This window comes from Podarcis melisellensis, assembly GCF_964234715.1.
Source record: "Podarcis melisellensis genome assembly, chromosome: 1".
In the NCBI taxonomy this organism is placed as follows: domain Eukaryota; kingdom Metazoa; phylum Chordata; class Lepidosauria; order Squamata; family Lacertidae; genus Podarcis; species Podarcis melisellensis.
Window position 1 is genome coordinate 9,813,283 of NC_138528.1, and position 21,938 is coordinate 9,835,220.

Genomic DNA, 21,938 nt, shown 5'->3' on the forward strand with positions numbered 1-21,938 from the left:
ATAATTTTATTTTTGTTTATGAAGGGATATCTGAGATTCCTGCATTGCAGGGGGTTAGACTAGACCTTTGATCTACCTTCCAACTCTGGAATTCTAGGATTTGGGGTCAGGGGAAAAGGCTGTGGGTTTTACACAGCAGCGTTAGCTAGCATGTTGATATTGTTAGTGGGTGCCTAAGTATCTTGACTTCAGAGACCAGAGCAACAATGTATAGTACATTGTAGTGTTTAGCTTTGTCTTATGTCTGAAGACAATAATCAGTTTCTTATTCTGAACTGTGTGGGAGAGGAGTTTCCCCCTTAATCAGGAACTCTGGAATAAGTTGTTCTGCTGGGAGCAGGAAATCCCTGAAGACTTGGTTGGGCTTGCTAAAATGTATAAGACTGAATCAGAAAAGTGCTGGAGATGCAAAGAGGTGGAGGGAACATACTTTCATATGTGGTGGACTTGGAAAAGGGTAAACAGAGTATTGGGAAATGATCTATAATGAATTGGGGGGGTGTTTAAAAGTAAGGTAAAGGTAAAGGTACCCCTGCCCGTACAGGCCAGTCTTGCCAGACTCTAGGGTTGTGTGCTCATCTCAGTCTAGAGGCAGGGAGCCAGCGCTGTCCACAGACACTTCCGGGTCACGTGGCCAGCGTGACGAAGCTGCTCCTGTGAACCGGCACCAGAACAGCATACAGAAACGCCATTCACCTTCCCGCTATAAAGCGGTACCTATTTATCTACTTGCACTTAAGGGTGCTTTCGAACTGCTAGGTGGGCAGGAGCTGGGACCAAACGACGGGAGCTCACCCCGCCACAGGGATTCAAACCACCGACCATGCGATCAGCAAGTCCTAGGCGCTGAGATTTTGAGGCATCTAATCATAGCCTGCATTTTTATCAAAGCTTATATATTGATCAGGATCTGTATTTTAAAATGAGCTTAAAGATTTTCAAATGTTTCATGCCAGGAAGACCAGCTGCCTAAGAACCTTGGCAAGATGTTTATTCTCCTGGACAAGGGGCCCCTTGATTTATAGCAGAAAACAATTCTCAAAGTCATAAAAAGGGAATTACAGGCGAAGAGCAAGGTTACACTGACCCTACAAATTAAGCTTTGGCAAATAGTAAAATGAGCCATATCTTCTTCCTAAGGTTAAAAAGGCCAAGAGCAAATGGAAAAGAAAGCAACTGGCTGGAAGGGGGGTGTAAACAGAAGAAGAGATTTCTTCCTATTTTATTTTGAGGCTGTAAACTGTTCCTTTTTACTTTGAGAAGGTTTATTCTGTTAAAAGGCTACCTATTATAATGTATGAAATATATTAGCTTAAATGTAATTATGCAAAGGATCTAGAAAGAAAGAAATGTTAAATTCTTATTTCATAGAATCATGGTTATAAGAGACCACAGGGGCCATTGAGTCCAGCCCCCTGCCAGACAGGAGACGCCATCGAGCACTCCTGATATATGGTTGTCAGGCTTTTTGTTTAAAGACCTCCAAAAGAAGGAGATCTTTCAATGATAAACTCAAGATCCTTGACATCTGTTTAAGATAAAAATTTAAAACTATTAACGATCTGTTTTGGAGGGCAATAGGGCAAGGAGGGCAAGAGGTGAGCTGGTAATTAAGGTTCCTTGTTGAGACAAATGTAAGATATATGATTACTTATTTGTTATTTATAGATAGAAGAATATATAGCTTTTTGTCTCCCATAAAAGGTAATATGAAATGGGTGTATCTTTTGTGATTGGTTCTAGCAAACAGCCAATGGGAATTTCAACCAGGCTGATTGGACAGAGGCAGCCAAAGGAGGAGCAAGGAGGCTGGGCTGAGGGAATATAAGTGCTGGCCATAATGGCAGGAGCCCAGGCCAGAGCTTGGTAACCATATACCACTGTGCCTCTCATTTATTTGTCTGACAAATAAATTATTATTTTAATTTCTCTCTTGCTGCGTTGAATATTTCATTCCAGCTAAGCGTTAACCACAAGCAGGGTGCTACAATTTTACCCACAGCGCCACCCGCGTCCCATTTAAAAGTACTTTCCCAAAAAAACCCGGAGTCCTTTCTGTTGGGGATAATTCAGATTGAAATTCCCCGATGCCAAAAAAATGTTATTTAGGTATGCTACTACCGCAGCCCGTGTTTTGTTAGCCCAAAAATAGAAAGCGAGCGAGGTCCCAACCAAACAAGAATGGCAACTTAAACTGATGGAATATGCGCAGCTTGCAGACTTAACATATAGAATAAGAGAAGAAGTAGAACATACATTTAGAGAACATTGCGAAACATTTATTGAATATATGGGAAATAATTGTGTACAGCTGAAAACGCTGGCAGTGTTAAGATAAATTCAACAGTGTAAATAAGTTTTGATGGACGCAATGATGGAATACTGAATGGTATAGTTTTTGTAAAATATGCAGGGATTTATTATATGTAAAACGAACCATGGAAAGAGAAGAAGGAAGTCATTGATATCTTAAGGATGTAAAATGCATATTTTAAACTGTAAAACAGAAAATTTTATAACAAATTATATACAAAAAAAAGACTTGTTTAAGCTCCATATAATCTGCTGATGCGTCACACAAGCAGATGTGTGGTCATCTACCAAATGACTTCTATGAGTCACCGACAGGAAGGGGTGGAGCAAAGCCAGTGAGGGCGTGGCCTGGAATGCAGGGGTGTGGCTTGGGAAAGGGTGTCCCCAGGGCCAGACAGAGAGGTTAGAGGGCCGCATTTGCCTCTTCCTATCAGATCTTGGCCTTTCGTGTTCAGAAACTGCAGAGCCACCCCGTTCCTTTCGAGAAATCCAGCCTGCAGGAAGATCCTGCGGCGCATCTCTGTTTGTTTTTTAAAGTCAGGATATTGCTATGCAACCAGCTGGAAAGAAAAGAATGACAGGGCTTGAGACTGTGACCAGCGCAGCTGATCCGGACAAGCTGTTCCCCACGGGGATTTGGCCTAACATGTACAGGAGCACTCAGGTGGCCAGCACAGACAAAAGGGCAGGCAAGCAGAAACGCAAAGCAGAAGAGGTCATCGCGGGGGGCCAGAGCATAGCTGTCAACTGTCCCTTATTTGGCAGGAAACTCCTTTATCCCAGGATGGCTTCTGAAAACCCGGGACTGTCCCTGGAAAATAGGGACACTGGGAGGGTCTGATCTGCTCTGTGTACAGAAAGGCTCAGATTCGATCCCTGCCATCTCCAGTTTGGAAATGAGTCATGTGATGGGCGAGAGGAAACATCTGCCAGTCAGAGAAGGCAAGGCTGGACCAGACTGCGAAATGCTTTGACCTCATGTAAGGCAACTTCTGATGATCTGGCCAGCCCTCATAGCACAAGCTTAGTGCCCCTATCCAGGTTATTTGCAAATAAGGTTGCGAATGGTTCATTCTGCTGTTAATATCAGCCAGGAATGGTGTCAATGGCTTTAAAACTATTGGGAGCCAGTGTCGTGTCATAGTTAGAGTGTTGGACTCTGGGAGAGCTGGGTTCGAATCCCCACTCAGCCATGAATGAGCTCGGGCCAATCACCATATACACCACTTTGAGATCCTTGGAAGAAAAAAAAGGGGCATATAAATGTAATAAATAAATAATAATAAATACATGGATATTTTTTTTCCTGCAAGAAAATACCACAGAAATGAGAACTAAACTTTCACTATGTTCCACTATAGTTTGAGAAGCTGCTTGCACATTCTGTAGATGCTCAACTATAATGCGGAACTTAACAGTTAGGGGAAAGACATGAAAATGGAGCGAAGCACCATGTGAATGCAGTCGAAGAGTTTTTCTCCCTCTTTCATAAGAACACAAGAAGAGTCAGTAAAGGAAATTCCCTCTGGCTCAATTTGGAAATGGGTCAGCATTTGAGCATTCCTTTACCTCCGTGTATAGGGACGCAGGTGGCGCTGTGGGTTAAAGCCTCAGCACCTAGGACTTGCCGATCGAAAGGTCGGCGGTTCGAATCCCTGCGGCGGGGTGCGCTCCCGCTGCTCGGTCCCAGCGCCTGCCAACCTAGCAGTTCGAAAGCACCTCCGGGTGCAAGTAGATAAATAGGGACCGCTTACCAGCGGGAAGGTAAACGGCGTTTCCGTGTGCGGCTCTGGCTCACCAGAGCAGCGATGTCACGCTGGCCATGTGACCCGGAAGTGTCTTCGGACAGCGCTGGCCCCTGGCCTCTTAAGTGAGATGGGCGCACAACCCCAGAGTCTGTCAAGACTGGCCCGTACGGGCAGGGGTACCTTTACCTTTACCTTACCTCCGTGTGAGTGCAAATCAATGTCCAGGTTTTGGACTAAAAACAGATTTAAGTCAAAAAAGACTCCTTTGGCCAGGTGCAGAATCCCCTTTTTCATTCTGAGCAGGAGAAAAGATATTTCAGAGGTGCAGTGCCGTGTTTGCAGTTCCTCAAGCAGTATGAGTGAAACAAAGTCACATTCCGTGCCAGGTAATTAGCAGGTTTCAGTGACACCGCTAATTTCTAGCATCCCATAATCCTCATACTCCATATAAGTCCCCCTTTGCCAACTGAGTGCTCTGCAGACATTTTTTAAGCACTGGAGCCCCAAACACCTAAAAGTTGGTATGTGATTTCAAAGGCAACAAGCTGTTAATGTAACCATGCAGCAAGGCAGTGTGGTGCAAAGGTTAGAGTGTCAGACTAGGACCTAGTTACAGGTAGGCAGCCTTGTTGTTCTCAAAGCTACAAACATGAGTCTGACCAAACTGCGGGAGGCAGTGGAAGACAGGAGTGCCTGGCGTGCTCTGGTCCATGGGGTCACGAAGAGTCGGACACGACTAAACGACTAAACAACAACAACAGCCTTGTTGGTCTGCCATAGTTGAAACAAAATAAAAAAAAATCCTTCCAGTAGCACCTTAATGACTCCCACACCTTAGAGACCTTAGAGAAGTTTGTTACTGGTATGAGCTTTCGTGTGCATGCACACTTCTTCAGATACACTGAAACAGAAGTCACCAGACCCTTATATATAGTGGGGTGGGGGGGGTGGGGAGGGGTATTATTCAGAAGGGTGGTGGGAGATGGGTGACTGGCTGATAGGTGTGGTAGACCTGTTGACAACTGTTAACAACTGCAATTGGTCTTACAGGAAAAATGCAATGTGTGAGATGGCTAAAAATAGCTTTACCATGTATAATGAGATAAGAATCCAGTGTATCTATTCAGACCAGGTCCATGGTTTTAAGTTTGGTAATAAGTTGCAATTTAGCAACTTCTCTTTCCAGTCGATTTCTGAAATTCTTTTGTAATAAGAGAGCTACTTTGAGATCTTGTATAGAATGTCCTGGGAGATTGAAGTGTTCTCCTACTGGTTTCTCTGTCTTGTGATTCCTGGTGTCAGATTTATGTCCATTTAAGACCCTGATGTCGGGAAAGATGGAGGGCACAAGGAGAAGGGGACAACAGAGGACAAGATGGTTGGACAGTGTTCTCGAAGCTACCAGCATGAGTTTGACCAAACTGCGGGAGGCAGTGGAAGACAGGAGTGCCTGGCGTGCTCTGGTCCATGGGGTCACGAAGAGTCGGACATGACTAAACCACTAAACAACAACAACAAATCCTTTGACTAGGACCCGGGAGACTGCGGTTGAAATCCCCACCCAGTCATGGATCTTGGGCCAGTCGCTGCCTTTCAGTCTAACCTACCTCACAGGGTTGTTGTGGGGATTAAATGAGGAGGGGGAGAACCATTCATGTCACTTTGAACTCCTTGGAGAAAAAGGTGGGATACATTAAACAAAAACAAATAAATGATTTCACGTTTATACGTACTGTTTTTCTTGTACAAGAGGATTTCAAAGCAGTTCGATTCATAGTTGTCAAACGTCTGTCTGACTTTGTCAATGGTTTTCTTGTCTGTGAGTTCACCATACATAAAACTGGAGAAAGGAAAGGGAGAGAGAGAGAGTGAGAGAGAGGGGGAATACACATTTTCATGGGCTTCACAAACAAACAAGCATAACAACACCCTTACAGGCGTATTTACGGTCCAGACTGCAGTGTAATTGCAACCTATGTATGCTTAACTATGATTTACACCTTGTTTTGCTCAACGTTTACAGCTGCAAAATTGTTATGAAGCCCTCTAAAGCAAATAATTGTGGCGGGGTCTGTTGCCGGGGGGAAAGGATTTATATTGCTGCCTTATAGCGTTCAATATAAGTGACGCTCTGGGTACACTTTCCAGAGTGTGATGCTTTCAAAAAAAGAGAGAGAGGGAAAGCTGACAAGACATAAAAGATTTATTTTCTGAAATATGCACACAGGTTTCAACTTGGGAAAACGGAGAGCGTCTTGCTGAGCACCAGGAAAGCTGAAACCCAAATGCCACATTTTAGGGGATGGAGCTCGAGAATGATTTGCGATAATTTGACTGCTTCCATTGGTTTTTTTTAAGGACAGGTTTGGGGAACCTTTGGTCCTGCAGATGTTGATGAACTACAACTCCCATCAGCCTCTTCCCCTCCCCCCCCCACACACTGGACTGACAGCAAGGGGAGATAAATTCTGCAGGGTGCTGTTCAGCAATTGCAGATCCTGCAGGGTGCACTTCTGCAAACACCTTCTCTGCAAAGGGAGCAGTTTGCAAAGCAGAAGTGGCACACACTCTCTCGGTCAGGAGTGGAGAGGAAGGAGACACAACATCTCCCTCCCCCACCACCCTAGGAAATTAAAATAATAATAATTAAACATTTGCCCCACCCGCAAACTAATTCAGAATCAGATCCAAGGTGGGGCAGGTGTACTCTGAGCTGGCTCAGGGTTGCTGACATCGATCTGTCTCGAGAGACTATGATACGATATGATAATCTTTATTGTCATTGTCCCATACAGAACAACGAAATTGAAAAAATCTATATTATTATTATTATTATTTATTTATTTATTTATTATTTATACCCTGCCCATCTGGCTGAGTTTCCCCAGCCACTCTGGGCAGCTCCCAATCAAGTGTTAAAAACCGTACAGCATTAAATATTAAAAACTTCCCTGAACAGGGCTGCCTTCAGATGTCTTTTAAAGATAGGATAGCTGCTTATTTCCTTGACATCTGATGGGAGGGTGTTCCACAGGGTGGGCACCACTACCGAGAAGGCCCTCTGTCTGGTTCCCTGCAACCTCACTTCTCGCAATGAGGTAACCGCCAGAAGGCCCTCAGAGCTGGACCTCAGTATCTGGTTGAACGATGGGGGTGGAGACGCTCCTTCAGGTATACTGGGCCGAAGCCGTTTAGGGCTTTTAAGGTCAGCACATCAGACATTCAAAAACCAACAAGCCTGCTATCCCAGCTATCCCAGCCTGGTTAACCCCTAAAAACTCTGATACCCCATAAAATACAATATACTCCCACAGAGACTACCTTACACTGCGTTTAAAATCAAAATCGCATTTGGATAAAAGCTGTTTCTCAGGCGGCTAGTCCTAGTCTTTATAATCCTGTACCTTCTTCCAGAAGGCAGAAGCTGAAAGAGATCGTTTCCGGGGTCCGTACTATCCTGCACTATCTCTGCAGCTTTCTTATGACTCCTGGAAGCATAGATTTGATCCAAGGTGGGAAGAGTGCACCCAGTTATTCTCTCCACAGTCTTTACAACCCTGGACAGCATTGTTTTTTCCCTGACCGTATGGAGAATGGTAACTTGCAACTGCTGACTTCGACACTAATAACACAACCCTGAGCAGTATCTAAAGAGGTCTTGGGACTGCCCAGATGACAAGACCCTCCTTTCCCGGCCTGCAACTCTGGATTGGGGCGATGGGAGAGATGAGATGGACTGTGCAATGCACAACCACATTTTTCCACCCTTAGAATGCCCCAGATTGACAGCAAGATTTCAAGACCACACAGATCAAATATTTAATACAGAGTGGAATATTTACGGAGAGTACTTAAAAGAACATTGTGGTAATCTAAAGTCTTTGGCAGGCCTTGACTGATTTCTGCATGAAAATAAGAGAACTTTGCAAAATTAACACAACCGAATAACCTAGGAGAGATAAAGTTAAGTGCGCAGTTGTAATGTAAATTAGGAGTCACAGTTTGGCGATTGGAAGTCATGTTGGAATTCATGACATGTGAATTCAATCTTTTCTTTTTGTAACAATGAATGTTGATCTTGGATTGCCTTTTGTTGATGGTTGTGTATTGTATTGTATTGTATTGTATTGTATTTGTTTTGCTTTGTTTTGTTTTGTTTTTAAAACCAATAAAGCAGTAAAAACAACAACAGAATGCACTGGAAGAACATCACATCTGGAGCATTCTGGGAGAGAAAGTAAAGTAAAGGTAAAGGGACCCCTGACCATTAGGTCCAGTCGCGGACGACTCTGGGGTTGCAGTGCTCATCTCGCTTTATTGGCCAAGGGAGCTGGCATACAGCTTCTGGGTCATGTGGCCAGCATGACTAAGCCGCTTCTGGCGAACCAGAGCAGCACACAGAAACGCTGTTTACCTTCATGCCAGAGTGGTAACTATTTATCTACTTGCACTTTGACGTGCTTTCGAACTGCTAGGTTGGCAGGAGCTGGGACTAAGCAATGGGAGCTCCCCCCGTCATGGGGATTCGAACCGCCAACCTTCTGATCGGCAAGTCCTAGACTCTGTGGTTTAACCCACAGTGCCACCCGCATCACTGGGAGATAAAGTAGCATCTGGCAGAATCCACTCTCCACCAGGGAGGGATAACCCCACCCAGCTTGAAATGGGATGAATGTGGAACTGATAGAGACAAATGAGAACACTGAAAAGTGGGGAGGGCCAGTTTATTTCCATTAAGAGTCAGTTCCATGTGACTTAATTCATAAGTCTATCCTACCCCATTTATACATTAATATGTGTGCTTTTTATATAAATATTTGTATTTAAACATCGCAAAATAGTTAGCCACAAAATATACTGTATTTTTCTGTGTATAAAACTAGGTTTTTTAACCAAAAAATTACTTTTAAAATTGGGGCTCGTCTTATACACGGGTAGTTCTGAGGCGATGTTTTCTTCATTTGGAGTCCCCAAAAATAGGGGGCATCTTATACATGGAGGGTCTTATACAATATACTTTGTATTTATACAAAAATACAGTAATTTAAAGACATATTTAAATTTGTGCTTGACTTCTATTTGCAATTTGTTTTTATGTTCAAGATAATATTTTAGTAGTTTTCTGTTAATTGATTATTTAAATGTAGATCTCAATTGCATTTTTTGTCTTTGATTTTAATTTTTAATGTTTTCTTTTCATATTTTCTAATGTTCTGCTAGGTTGTAGACAACCAAGCTTTTATTTTTTAAAAAAAGAAGAAGTAGTGAAGTGGTATAGAAATTATGATAATGATTATGATAGTTAATTAAATTGATGATGATGATGATGATAATTTTTCTTAATGTACAAATTTCTACTTTTTTATCCTAAGATATCCATTTTTAATTCATTTTGGTACTTTTCTTTTAAAAGATGACTCTGAATTGCAAAATTCAGAGAAGTGCAAAAAAATATATCTGAAGAGTAATTATATTCCTCTCTCTGTTGTGGGCTGGGAGATATGAATTAGGCTGGTGTGGTTAAAAAAAATGTGGTCTGAACAGCCTTTTCCTCCATTTTTACTGAAAAACAGCCTAGCCATTGCCACCCATTTTCCCCCTTTGGCGAATTTGTTTCGGAATGAATGGAAATTGAATGAGGCCCACAGGGGTTCCTTTTCCATTTGTTGCAAAATGAATGCACACCTAATGGGGTGGCGAAGAGGCGGAGGTGGCAGCTTTCGGGCATCAGCCTTTTTGACACAACAAACAGGAAGCTCAAAAGCACAGCAGGATTCGGCCCCCAATGCCCCCGACCCAAGAAAATCAATCCAAGGCGACTTACCTGCAGGTACTACTTTTCTGCATGACGTCGGCTCGGTGGTAACCAGAGAGTTTACAAAATCCGTCATTACTATAAACTACAGGCCAGTCCACGATTTGTGCATTGCCCAGTAAGAAACTTGATTCTAAAATGAAAGAAAGAAAGCGGGGGGAGAAGAATAAGTGCTGTACTCCCCCAAACTGTCCAAGCTACTGTTGTTAGTACTCAACATGTAGGATCGTCAAAACATAGCAAGGTAAGGGCAATTGATCAATCAATTCAATTCAATTTACCGTATTTTTTGCTCTATAAGACTCACTTTTTCCCTCCTGAAAAGTAAGGGGAAATGTGTGTGTGTCTTATGGAGCAAATGCAGGCTGCGCAGCTATCCCAGAAGCCAGAACAGCAAGAGGGATTGCTGCTTTCACTGCGCAGCGATGCCTCTTGCTGTTCTGGCTTTTGAGATTCAGAATATTTTTTTCCTTGTTTTCCTCCTCCAGAAACTAGGTGTGTCTTATGGTCTAGTGCGTCTTATAGAGCGAAAAATATGGTACATCCCACCCTTCCTTCTGAAGGAGCCCAGAGCAGGCTCATCAATAAGAAAACATTTTTTAAAAAAAATTAAAGCATTCTAGAAACAGTGATCTCAGGGTTTCCAGGGTCTTTCAGGCATCAAACATCTGGGAAAGGAGGAATATTTCTCCTCAAGTTGCTCCAGAAGAACGTCGTGGCCGAAGGTCTCAAAAGCCAGGGAGAACCGACAAGCCCACGCTCCCCCAACGCTCTGTTTTAACTAGAATTATTTTGAGAGCTTGTTTGATTGTTTTGTAGGCTGCCTCAGGACATACACACCTGGGGGAGCAGCTTGAAAGTGGAATGGATGAATAAAACAAAACAAAATTAAGATAACGGTGTATGTTCAGGAGCGAGGGAAAATCCAGATACGGGGGGTCTGTGGCTAGAAAGTGGCAGTACCTTTGGCTAATTCATCGGGCCTGCTTTAGCTTTTCGAAAGATGCATCAGGATGAAAAATGAGTCCATGCAAAATTAGGCAGTGAGCTTCTCTAGGCACACTAAGTGATCTGTCTTCCCTCTAGTGCCATGGCTGTTTCCCCCAGGTGTGCATATTTTGGCTCCAACACAACCATCCAAAGATTCTCCCTGGTTGCTGGAACAACTTGATGATTTGGGGGCGGACTCTCTCCTTTCAGTGAAGCATCACACAGGCTTGTTCTGAAGCAGCTTCACAAGGCTTCACACCTGCCAGGTGTTTAGGACTACAACTCCCATCATCCCTCTTCATTGGTTATGCTGCCTGGCACTGATGGGAGTTGTAGCCCAAAGCACAGGAGTCTTTCCCAGCCCAACCTGGAGACAGTGGGGGAGAAACCCTCTCCAGTACCCGGGACGGGGCAGCCCGTACGGAGTGCGCATGTGTGGCATCCGCGCATGCGCACTCTGTACTGAATGCAGCACATGCACACTCCGTACAGGCTGCCGCTTGCGATCGGCACCCTGTACAGACCATACGGGATGCCGCACATGCGCAGTCCATACGGGATACCACACATGCGCAGTCCATACAGGATGTCGCACATGCACACTCTGTACGGGATGCCACACATGCGCAGTCCATGTGCAGCATCCATACAGGATGTTGCACATGCACACTCTGTACGGGATGCCACACATGCGCAGTCCATACAGGATGTTGCACATGCACACTCTGTACGGGATGCCACACATGCGCAGTCCATGTGCAGCATCCATATGGGATGCTGCACATGCACACTCCTTATGGGATGCCACACATTTGTAGTCCATATAGGATGCCGCACATGCACACTCCATATGGGATGCCACACATGCGCAGTCCATACGGGATGAACATGTGCAGTCCATACGGGATGCCGCACATGCACACTCCATACAGGATACTGCACATGCACACTCCATATGGACTGCGCATGTGCGGCATCCCGTACGGAGTGTGCATGCCTGACAGCCTGTACCGTCACCGTGTGAGAGGCGGCCCGTATGGAGTGTGCACACACAGCAGCCTGTACAGTCACCTGTATGGACGGCGCACGAGAGCGGCAGCCTGTATGGATGCTGCGCGGGCAGTGCCCATATGGACTGCGCACACCCTCGGCTACTCTACAGCTGGGGGGAGGCAGGGGCCATCTTGTCACACACACCCCAGAGTGGCAATTGGGTTCGACCGCCCCCTCTGCCCCCCACTTCATACGCCCCTGCCTGGAGATGCCTGGCATTGAATCTGCTTTGCCACCAAAGCATGGCATCCGCCCTTGGCACATCTGTCAATTGTGAGGGCAGCTCCATTTGCTGCTGGAGGGCAGAAGAGGCCACCCAGCCAGGAGACTTCACCTGCCACACACTATATGCTCAGATACTTTCAAAGAAAGTTAAGTTCCTCTTTAAAGAGAAACTTCATCCTGCTTCTCCCAAATGGCAGGTGTTGTCATCCTTTTTCTGGGCTATACTGCTTCAGACTGAGTGTATATATCCTGCACAGAGAAAAGTAGTTCATCAGGGGGAAAGCCAGACCAGAGCACATCTCCTTTGACAGCTAGTTTTCTATGTACAGTCACAAGAGAGAAAATCAGAGGGAACAACGGAATGAAAAGGTCAGGTTCTTCCCTTTGAACATGACTAAGGCTCTCTCGATTTCTTCACATAGCCTGTCTTTCATCAGTGACTAAGCGGAAAGCCATAGTCAAGCCAATCTCTATTGTGAGCAGACTAGTATTACTATGACGGTGATGGTGATGATTGAAAGTATCACCCACCCTAAGGTCCCATAACATTGAAAGGCAATACTAAAAACAGTTCAGATGGAAATATAGCAAGGAAAATTTCTTTGCTAGCTTGCGAAAGTCTATTGTGCATTCAGGAACCTCTGTCTGCCTCAACCTTGTTCAGAGAAGCAGCGCTTAGCTGGCTCCAGACTGTGGACTTTGGCTCTGACGCAGTTCCTTCCCCATACACCCTCCAGAGAAGAAATCAAGGCCTGCTTCTTCAACTACCATTTCTGTGCAGCCTCCAGGCTGTCAAAATATTGTCAGCCGTTCACTGCCAGCAACTGAGAACTGGAAACGGACTGAAATTCCTGCCTGTCAAAATAACTTTTCCTGAGATCCTCTTGGAAGCTCTCAGTTTGAAAATAAAACAGAAACAGCACAACCACATCTGTGCCATCTATTAAATCTGCCCGTTCAAGAGGAAACACTGCTTTTTTGGGGTGTTAGGTTTCAGTATGTTTTATGGAATAACCGCATGCCCAACATTGAACTCAGGCTAGCCATGAAGTAGAGAGAAGGTCAATGAGTTGTTCTTCAAGTGTGCAATTGCCTCCACTCTACAATTCACTGGCAATATTGCCCAGTGATTCTACTTCACAAGTGTTTTCTAAATCCTACTGGCAATGTCAGACAGGGTGACCCCTGGTGCCTGGCACTGGCGTTGCAGGCTATCATTTCGTAAGAGGGAATTTTGTCATGACATCCCTGGGCTCAGGAGACAGCCTGTTTTTACAATTGTAAAACACAATTCTAAGTGGGTCAGGTGGATCTGCAAGCCTGCAAGTATGGATCGCAGAGAGAGTGGCAGAGAGGGCACTTAAAGGGTGTTTAGAGGGTGATCCACACTTTAGGCGATTTAAACCCTGTGTATGCGGGTGGCGCTGTGGTCTAAACCACAGAGCCTAGGACTTGCCGATCAGAAGGTTGTGAGCTCCCGTTGCTCGGTCCCTGCTCCTGCCAACCTAGCAGTTCGAAAGCACGTCAAAGTGCAAGTAGATAAATAGGTACCACTCCAGCGGGAAGGTAAATGGCGTTTCCATGTGCTGCTCTGGTTCGCCAGAGGCGGCTTAGTCATGATGGCCACATGACCCAGAAGCTGTATACCAGCTCTCTCGGCCTGTAAAGCAAGATGAGCGCCGCAACCCCAGAGTCGTCCGTGACCGGACCTAATGGTCAGGGGTCCCCTTTACCTAGGAAGTGGTGTGATGCCTATACTTTTCCTCCTAAGAATAAACAGCATCTACTCACCCAAATGAAGGCAAGGAGATGAGTAGGGCAAAAGCTGCATCTGATCACTGACCCCAGAGACCTGGCCATAAAAAGCCAAGCCTGCTCCTATGGGCATATCTCCGCTTTTGAATTATTGATGCTTTTGAATTATGGTGCTGGAGGAGACTCTTGAGAGTCCCATGGACTGCAAAAAGATGAAACCTCTCCATTCTGAAGGAAATCAGCCCAAAGTGCTCACTGGTAGGACAGATCATGAAGCTGAGGCTCCAAGACTTTGGCCACCTCATGAGAAGAGAAGACTCCCTGGAAAAGACCTCGATGTTGGGAAAGATGGAGGGCACAAGGAGAAGGGGACGACAGAGGGCGAGATGGTTGGACAGTGTTCTCGAAGCTACCAGCATGAGTTTGACCAAATTACGGGAGGCAGTGGAAGACAGGAGTGCCTGGCGTGCTCTGGTCCATGGGGTCATGACACGACTAAACAACTAAACAACAACAACAAAGGGTTTTTCAGGTAGCTTGGACCTAAAGCATGTAGGTCAGTGGCATTGTGGGAAATATAAGAAGAACCTTGCTGGTAGAGTCAAAGGCCCATCTAGTCCAGCCTTGTGTTCTCACTGTGGCCAACCAAGCACCCATGGGAAGCTCACACGAAGGTCCTAGCCTCAGCTATTTTTCAAAGAGGGGTTTCAGGCAAGTATTAGTTGTGGGCCCATCTAGGGTGTCTGGGTGCTGGCAACTGTCCAAGGGTGCTGTGTGCTAGCTCCAGGTCTGTTCTTTCTGAAAAGAGAGTGCCTGCTTATCTCAGGCTCCAAGAAATGTCATCTGTTGTTCTTGATGGTCATTACTGATCTGAGGAACTACAGTATGGTAGAGATGAAGAGCAGGGTTGGAGGGAATTGTTTCTACAGTGGTACCTCGGGTTCCAGATGCTTCAGGTTACAGACTCCGCTAGCCCAGAAATAGTACCTCGGGTTAAGAACTTTGCTTCAGGATGAGAACAGAAATTGTGCGGCAGCAGCACAGCGGCAGCGGGAGGCCCCATTAGCTAAAGTGGTACCTCAGGTTAAGAACAGTTTCAGGTTAAGAACAGACCTCCAGAATGAAGTAAGTTCTTAACCCGAGGTACCACTGTATTAGCAATAGGGTTGCCCCATTTATAAGGAAGCTAGATATTAGTGGGGTTCCCCTTCAGCTCCCCCTTTGCTTTAATTTTTGGTCTAATCGGCAAAAAAAGAAAGAGAGTTTTGATGGCAAATGAAGACAGGCACATAATCCAAAAAGTTGTTTCACTTGCAAAGGCAGCGGAGGAATCATGACAGCGTTCCATGCCTAGTCATGCTGCAAATTGTCTTAAGGCTGTTTAATTGCATAATTATTCATTTGTCTGTCTTACTGTATACATGTTTTGAAGCTTCTTTCTCATTTATCTTCTTGCTTTGTCTACCTGGTTTTTGTAATTCTTTGCATTGTTATGATCGAAACAATCATCTCTGAACTGAATAAAATTTCCGGTTGCAAACAGTGGTCAAGATACGAAGTGAGATCCAAAACACAAAAGAGGATCATGATCATGAAAGAGGACTAGATAAAAGGCCCAGAAAGATTTTAAAAGAGTGAGTCGTGGAGTATTGTAGAGATTAAGGCTGAAATCCTGAGCCCAAGATCAGGGCAGTCTTGGAGGAAACTGATTTTCTAGATCCATTTCAATTGGAGTTTAGGCCTGGTTTTGGCACAGAAATGGCTTTGGTCACCCTGTATGTTGACCTCTGTCGGGAGAGAGACAGGGGAAATGTGTCCCTGTTAATTCACCTTGACCTCTCTGTGGCATTTGATACCATCAACCGTGATATCCTTCTGGAGTTAGGGGTGGGTGGTACCGCTTTGCGGTGGTTCCAGCCCTACCTAGATGGCTCATTCCAGAGGGTGATGCTTGGGGAGTCAGCCGATGGCAGCTTACTGATTCCCGCCTTAACCCCACCCCAGAATAAGACAGCCAAGGCAGCTAAAGACCCTGAGAGAAGCTCAGCCAATGGCAGCTAGACTTCCAGTAAAGCTCAGCCAAGCAAGTTTAGAGACCCTGAGAGCTCAGTCCGTGGCACCTTCAAAATGCTCAGAGGACCTCAGTGAATGGCATCTTACAGTGAGAGCCTACGTCTACTCAGAAGTAAGTCCTGTTGAATTCAACAGGGCATACTCTCAGGCAAGCAAGTTGCAGCCTTGGAAGAGACCATTAGTTGGTGAGCTACCAGCTTCTGCTGCCCGAGAAGCGGGGATGCAGTGCTCTTAGCAAAAGGTGTCAGGCAAGGTGATAGCAGTATTGCCAGGGCTTCTGGTTCAGTGAAATGCGGGCAGAGGTGTAGGAAGGGGGGGTAGGGGCGGACCGCCCTGGGTGTCATCGCTGAGGGGGTGACATTCGGCATGCTGCCTGCCCCGCAACTCCCAAGCCTACCCCGAGCCATCGGGGGAAGCGAGGGAGCTGCGCCACTTTTGCCGGTGGCCTTCCCCCTTTGTTTTGACAGCTCTGGGGAGGCTTGGGAGTCGCGGGTGGGTGGCCTGAGGTTGCCCCGCACTCCTGGGCTGCTGGAGGAAGCAGTAATATCCAAGGCAACACAATGCCCAAATACAATGATACAATATCAATATACACTATCAATATATAATCATTATAGGGACGTGGGTAGTGCTGTGGGTTAAACCACAGAGCCTAGGACTCGCCGATCAGAAGGTCACAGTAAATAAACCAGAAAATAACACTTGCAACTGTAAGTATCTTATTTTCCCTTCTTTTAATAATTTCAATTAGAAGGGGGGGTGACAAAAAAATTCCACACCGGGTACCACCTGCCCTTGCTACGCCTATTGGATGGGCAGCAGAGTCTGGAAGGGACCAGCAGTGTCATAATCTGCACCTGTTCCAGGTACTGCTATCCACTCTGCAGCTGCATCCTTGCCTGTTGCTACATAGCTGTCAAAGTACATCTGCTACTTCCTTCCAATTCCGCTCCAGAAAGGCTGCTGCCACTCTCTCCCTTGTTCAGTGGTGCTCAATGGTGGGAGCTGATATTTAGCCAGTGAACCCCTCCCATGAACGTCTGCTGTTGCCCTTCGCCTTGCCCTACTGGGACACCAGGATGCATCACCCCGTCACGACTCAGAGACTTCATCACTGCCACAAAAGCATGCATTGCAGATTACACCACTGCATGGCACTGATGGGATTTATTCCGGTTTAAAAGTGTCCTAAGATTGAAAAGGGACGCGGGTGGCGCTGTGGGTTAAACCACAGAGCCTAGGACTTGCCGATCAGAAAGTCAGCGGTTCGAATCCCCACGACGGGGTGAGCTCCCGTTGCTCGGTCCCTGCTCCTGCCAACCTAGCAGTTCGAAAGCACGTCAAAGTGCAAGTAGATAAATAGGTACCACTCCAGCGGGAAGGTGAACGGCGTTTCCGTGCGCTGCTCTGGTTCACCAGAAGCGGCTTAGTCATGCTGGACACATAAGCCAGAAGCTGTACGCCGGCTCCCTCGGCCAATAAAGTGAGATGAGCATCGCAACCCCAGAGTCTGTCACAACTGGACCTAATGGTCAGGGGTCCCTTTACCTTTAAGATTGAAAACATTGGTTTCCCAGACAGAATCGGGGTGTTCATATATGAGGCTCGACGAGTGTGCAGTCTGTGTGCACAAATAGCTGAGCTGTACTAATCGGCAAATTAGTACACACACACACACAGAGAGAGAGAGAGAGAGAGAGAGAGAGAGATGGCCTCTACCTGTGTTCAGCACAATGTGGAACAAACTTTATGTAAAAAAAAGGACTCTGGGCTGTATTTATTATTATTATTATTCCAAAATTACCTACCAAGGTAACCTAAATTCTACACTGAGAATTTACCAATAACCTGAATACAAATATGTGCTTCTTACCACAATTTGTCCTGTTTCTGCTCATTGTGGAAAAAGTGCTATGCACACAGCACTGAGCAGGATGAAAGTGGAAAGGGGAGGGGAAATGACTGAGGTCTGCATATTTATTTATTAAATCTGTATACCGCCCTTCATCCGTGGATTGCAGGGTGGTTCAGAACATCAAAATGCAAGATAAAAAGCAGAAGATATATAATAAAAGCAAAAACCAGTGGCCTGCCTCCCACAAAGACATTTAAAAGGGGATATGGGATGTTGCCCATCCCATAAGGACATAAGAAGAGCCAGTGGCCCATCTCGTAGAATATCATCTCAAGTGGCCAGCTAGATGCCTCAATGGGAAACCTACACAAAAGTCTTCTCCTCTCCTCTGGTTCCAAGCAATTGGCTTTCAGCACCATTGCTGCCTCCAACTGCAAAGCAAGAACATATCCAATGTGGCTAATCGAAAGTGGAAACGGGAATTGCAGTTACCGGTGTCCCCTTATTCCTCCCATGTCTGGGATGGAAATCAATCCGGCAAATAAAATTGGAATTCGCTGTTGCTGTTCCTTTCGGCCCACAGCCAATATGTAATGGAAAAACATTCTCTCCATTGGCATTTGAGCTTCCTTTGCACTGAAATAAATGGGATGGAATGATGTAAGGGCAGTGTGATTTGCATAATTTGCATAAATTAATTATGTATACTCAAACATGGGGGAAATGCTCAGCATCACTGAGAAGAACTATGGGACTTTGTAGGAAATGAGGGTATTTTCACATCAGTTCTCTTTCATAATTTTTGTTTGTTTCCCCCATTTATTTGCATTTCTTCCTCTCAAATTGGCACAAGACTTTTTATTCCACCACCGCAGTCCACCCAAAGGTAACCCTGAATGTCTAGTATCGCACCCACATGCCCTCGCTGTCATCTAATGAATTCAGCCTTGTAACCTCGTGTGCTAAAGATCTGGGATCATAATGAAGTAGTTGCGTCAAGGTTCTGAGAAAGAGAACAAATTAACTGAAGAAACCAAGGCCTGCGGAAGCAGAATGAACACACAGGTGCATTGGTGCAAATTCCCCGTTTGAGAAAAGGGGGAGACTGCGGCCATGAAGAAAAAGGGGGGTGAGGAAATGGCCAGAATGAAAGAATGAATGCAATTATCCTGGGAGGTTTTGCAAACTACAGGTTTACAGGGGGTTTTTTTCTTCTTCTTTGCACCATTTCCAGCACCTATAATAAAAACAGAAAAAAACAAAACACCCCAATTCTCTGGTGCATCCTGAAAAGTGGCCCCATCTGACTATCATCCCGAAAACAACGTCAGAATTACAGTCGTTCACATCTTCCAACTGATCTGTCCTTTCTCTTTGCCCTGTTCGGTAATGCAGCAATGAAGAGAGACTTGGAATAAGTAAGGGGAAAGTAGGTCAAGCACAGACTGACTACAGCATGACAAGGTAAACTCAGATTTTATTACAACTGGACCCACTGTCCTCCCCCACTGACTATTCTTATGGGGCTCCCTACCACAGGTGGCACTGTGGGTTAAACCACAGAGCCTAGGGCTTGCAATCAGAAGGTCGGTGGTTCGAATCCCCGCGACGGGGTGAGTTCCCGTTGCTCGGTCCCTGCTCCTACCAAGCTAGCAGTTTGAAAGCACATCAAAGTGCAAGTAGATAAATAGGTACTGCTCCGGTGGGAAGGTAAACGGCATTTCCGTGCACTGCTCTGGTTCACCAGAAGCAGCTTAGTCATGCTGGCCACATGACCTGGAAGCTGTACGCCGGCTCCCTCGGTCAATAAAGCAAGATGAGCGCCGTAACCCCAGAGTAGGTCACAACTGGACCTAATGGTCAGGGGCCCCTTTACCTTTACCTTTACCACAAAGGCAACACCCTTTTAGCTGTCCGCTTATGTGGCTCCCCAGCACAAGGGCTCCAATCTATTTGATTTCCACGCATTTTCTTCCATCCCACTACCTGCATCCCTTTCCGCTCCCAGCCTCTGCACTGAAAGATATTCTCAGCCAAAGCAACTTTCTGCCTATTTTCACAGCGGTGGCAGTCAAAACGGAACGACTGACTGTCTCCCTCCGCAGTTAGAAAGTTTGTGAACACAAGAAGAGCCACCGACGAAAGGAGAGTGGCAGACGAAATTAATGGACTATGCAGAATTGGATAAGATGACGGGAAGGATTCGAAACCTGCGGGACCAGAGTTTCTCAGAGGACTGGAGTAAATATCTGAATTATTTGAAAAGCAATTGTAATAAACAGATCACGCTAGTAGGACTGCAAGAAGTTTTGTAAGGAGGACTGTGCGAAATATTGCAGAGAAAATTATGAAGAGAATTGTTAGTTAAGGATTATGAAAAGCAATAATGAAATGTAGATTAAGTGATAAAGATTGAAAAATCTTTAGATGTGGTTGATGGAAGTCCAAAATAGTGAATAAGATAAGAAAATATGTTATATGATTTTTGGAAATTATATGTAAAAATCAATAAAAATATAATTATAAAAAGAAAGTAAGTTTGTGAACCTTCCACTGACATCAGAGAGGGTGAACCAATTGCTACAGGGATAGCCCTGTCTGGCAAAGCAGCCCAACTCTGCAGCTCTTGGGGAGGGAGGGTTAATGGTGCCCCTCCATCCAGCCTGGCTGGCCTTGGCCAATGTAGAGAACCCCTTCCTGAACCTAGCAAAGCTCAAGGGTAGAACGCTAAGAGAGAGTGCAGTTTGCTTCTACACGGTGGCCAGGTTGTCCAACATTGTTAGTGCACATCAACCCCCTTAGAATCCACATGCATCCACAGTTTCAACAGCTAACCAGATGTGTGACTTGATTCATCCAAACTTCCATCCGACTGCATGGGAATTTGTGCATATATATTACAGTGGTACCTCAGGTTAAGTATGTAATTCATTCCAGAGGTCCGTTCTTAACCTGAAACTGTTCTTGACTTGAAGCACCACTTTAGCTAATGGGGCCTCCTGCTGCGGCCGCACCGCCGGAGCACGATTTCTGTTCTCAACCTGAAGCAAAGTTATTAACCCGAGGTAATGTTTCTGGGTTAGTGGAGTCTGTAACCTGAAGCATATGTAACCTGAAGCGTATGTAACCCTAGGTACCATTGTATATATATACGGGACGCGGGTGGAGCTGTGGGTTAAACCACAGAGCCTAGTGCTTGCTGATCAGAAGGTTGGCGGTTCAAATCACCGCGACGGGGTGAGCTCTCATTGCTTGGTCCCTGCTCCTGCCAACCTAGCAGTTTGAAAGCATGTCAAAGTGCAAGTAGTTAAATAGGTACCACTCCGGCGGGAAGGTAAACGGCGTTTCCGTGCACTGCTCTGGCTCGCTAGAAGTGGCTTAGTCATGCTGGCCACATGACCCGGAAGCTGTACGCCGGCTCCCTTGGCCAATAAAGCGAGACGAGCGCCGCAAGCCCAGAGTCGTCCGCGACTGGACCTAATGGTCAGGGGTCCCTTTACCTATATATATATATATTCAATTAACATAACATTTTTGTTTTTTTCTGTCTCTCTGTGTGCAATCCATCCCAAATATGACCAGGTATCATTTCATAGAATCACATAGAATTGTCGAGTAGGAAGGGAGCCCAAGTCAACTCCCCGAAGTGCAGGAATCTCAGCTAAAGCACCCAGGACAAATTTGCAAGAACCAACACAATGCAAAGATATCTATCTGTTATGGAGATTGATATGACTGAAGCAGCTGGAACTGTGATTATTGCAGAATGGCTTTTGGGTGTATTTGTGCTAATTTATTCACATCCGGGGTGGGGGAGAGGGATGCTCGATGGCTTTCTATATATTTAAAAGGCCTCTCCAAGCTGTGTGCTTGATAAAATTATCAATAAAATGCAGCTAGAGTAAAATTATCAATAAAACCAGCCAAAAGTTTTCAAACAAATATACACAACTAAATTATATCTCCGGGTAGGTTGGCTGAAATTGGGGGGGGGGGGAATCATCAGGAGTCCAAGTCAATATAGCAAAAGTGCTAAGATAGGCAGGGAGTTCCAAAGTGTAAGAGCAGCTACATGTTGTTTTTTTAAAAAATAATACAGTGGTACCTCGGG

The 21,938-nt window shown here is 45.5% G+C and overlaps 1 protein-coding gene across 1 annotated transcript in view; it reads right to left on the bottom strand.

Moving 5' to 3' along the window:
• Window positions 1-21,938, bottom strand: part of KCNH5 (potassium voltage-gated channel subfamily H member 5) — a 193,028-nt gene that overhangs the window by 165,488 nt on the left and 5,602 nt on the right. The window contains exons 2-3 of the mRNA XM_081909963.1: window positions 9,886-10,009; window positions 5,795-5,901 (exon numbers count right to left, since the gene is read on the bottom strand). Of these exons, the coding sequence (XP_081766089.1) occupies window positions 5,795-5,901; window positions 9,886-10,009 (231 nt within the window). The remainder of the gene's footprint in view (window positions 1-5,794; window positions 5,902-9,885; window positions 10,010-21,938) is intronic.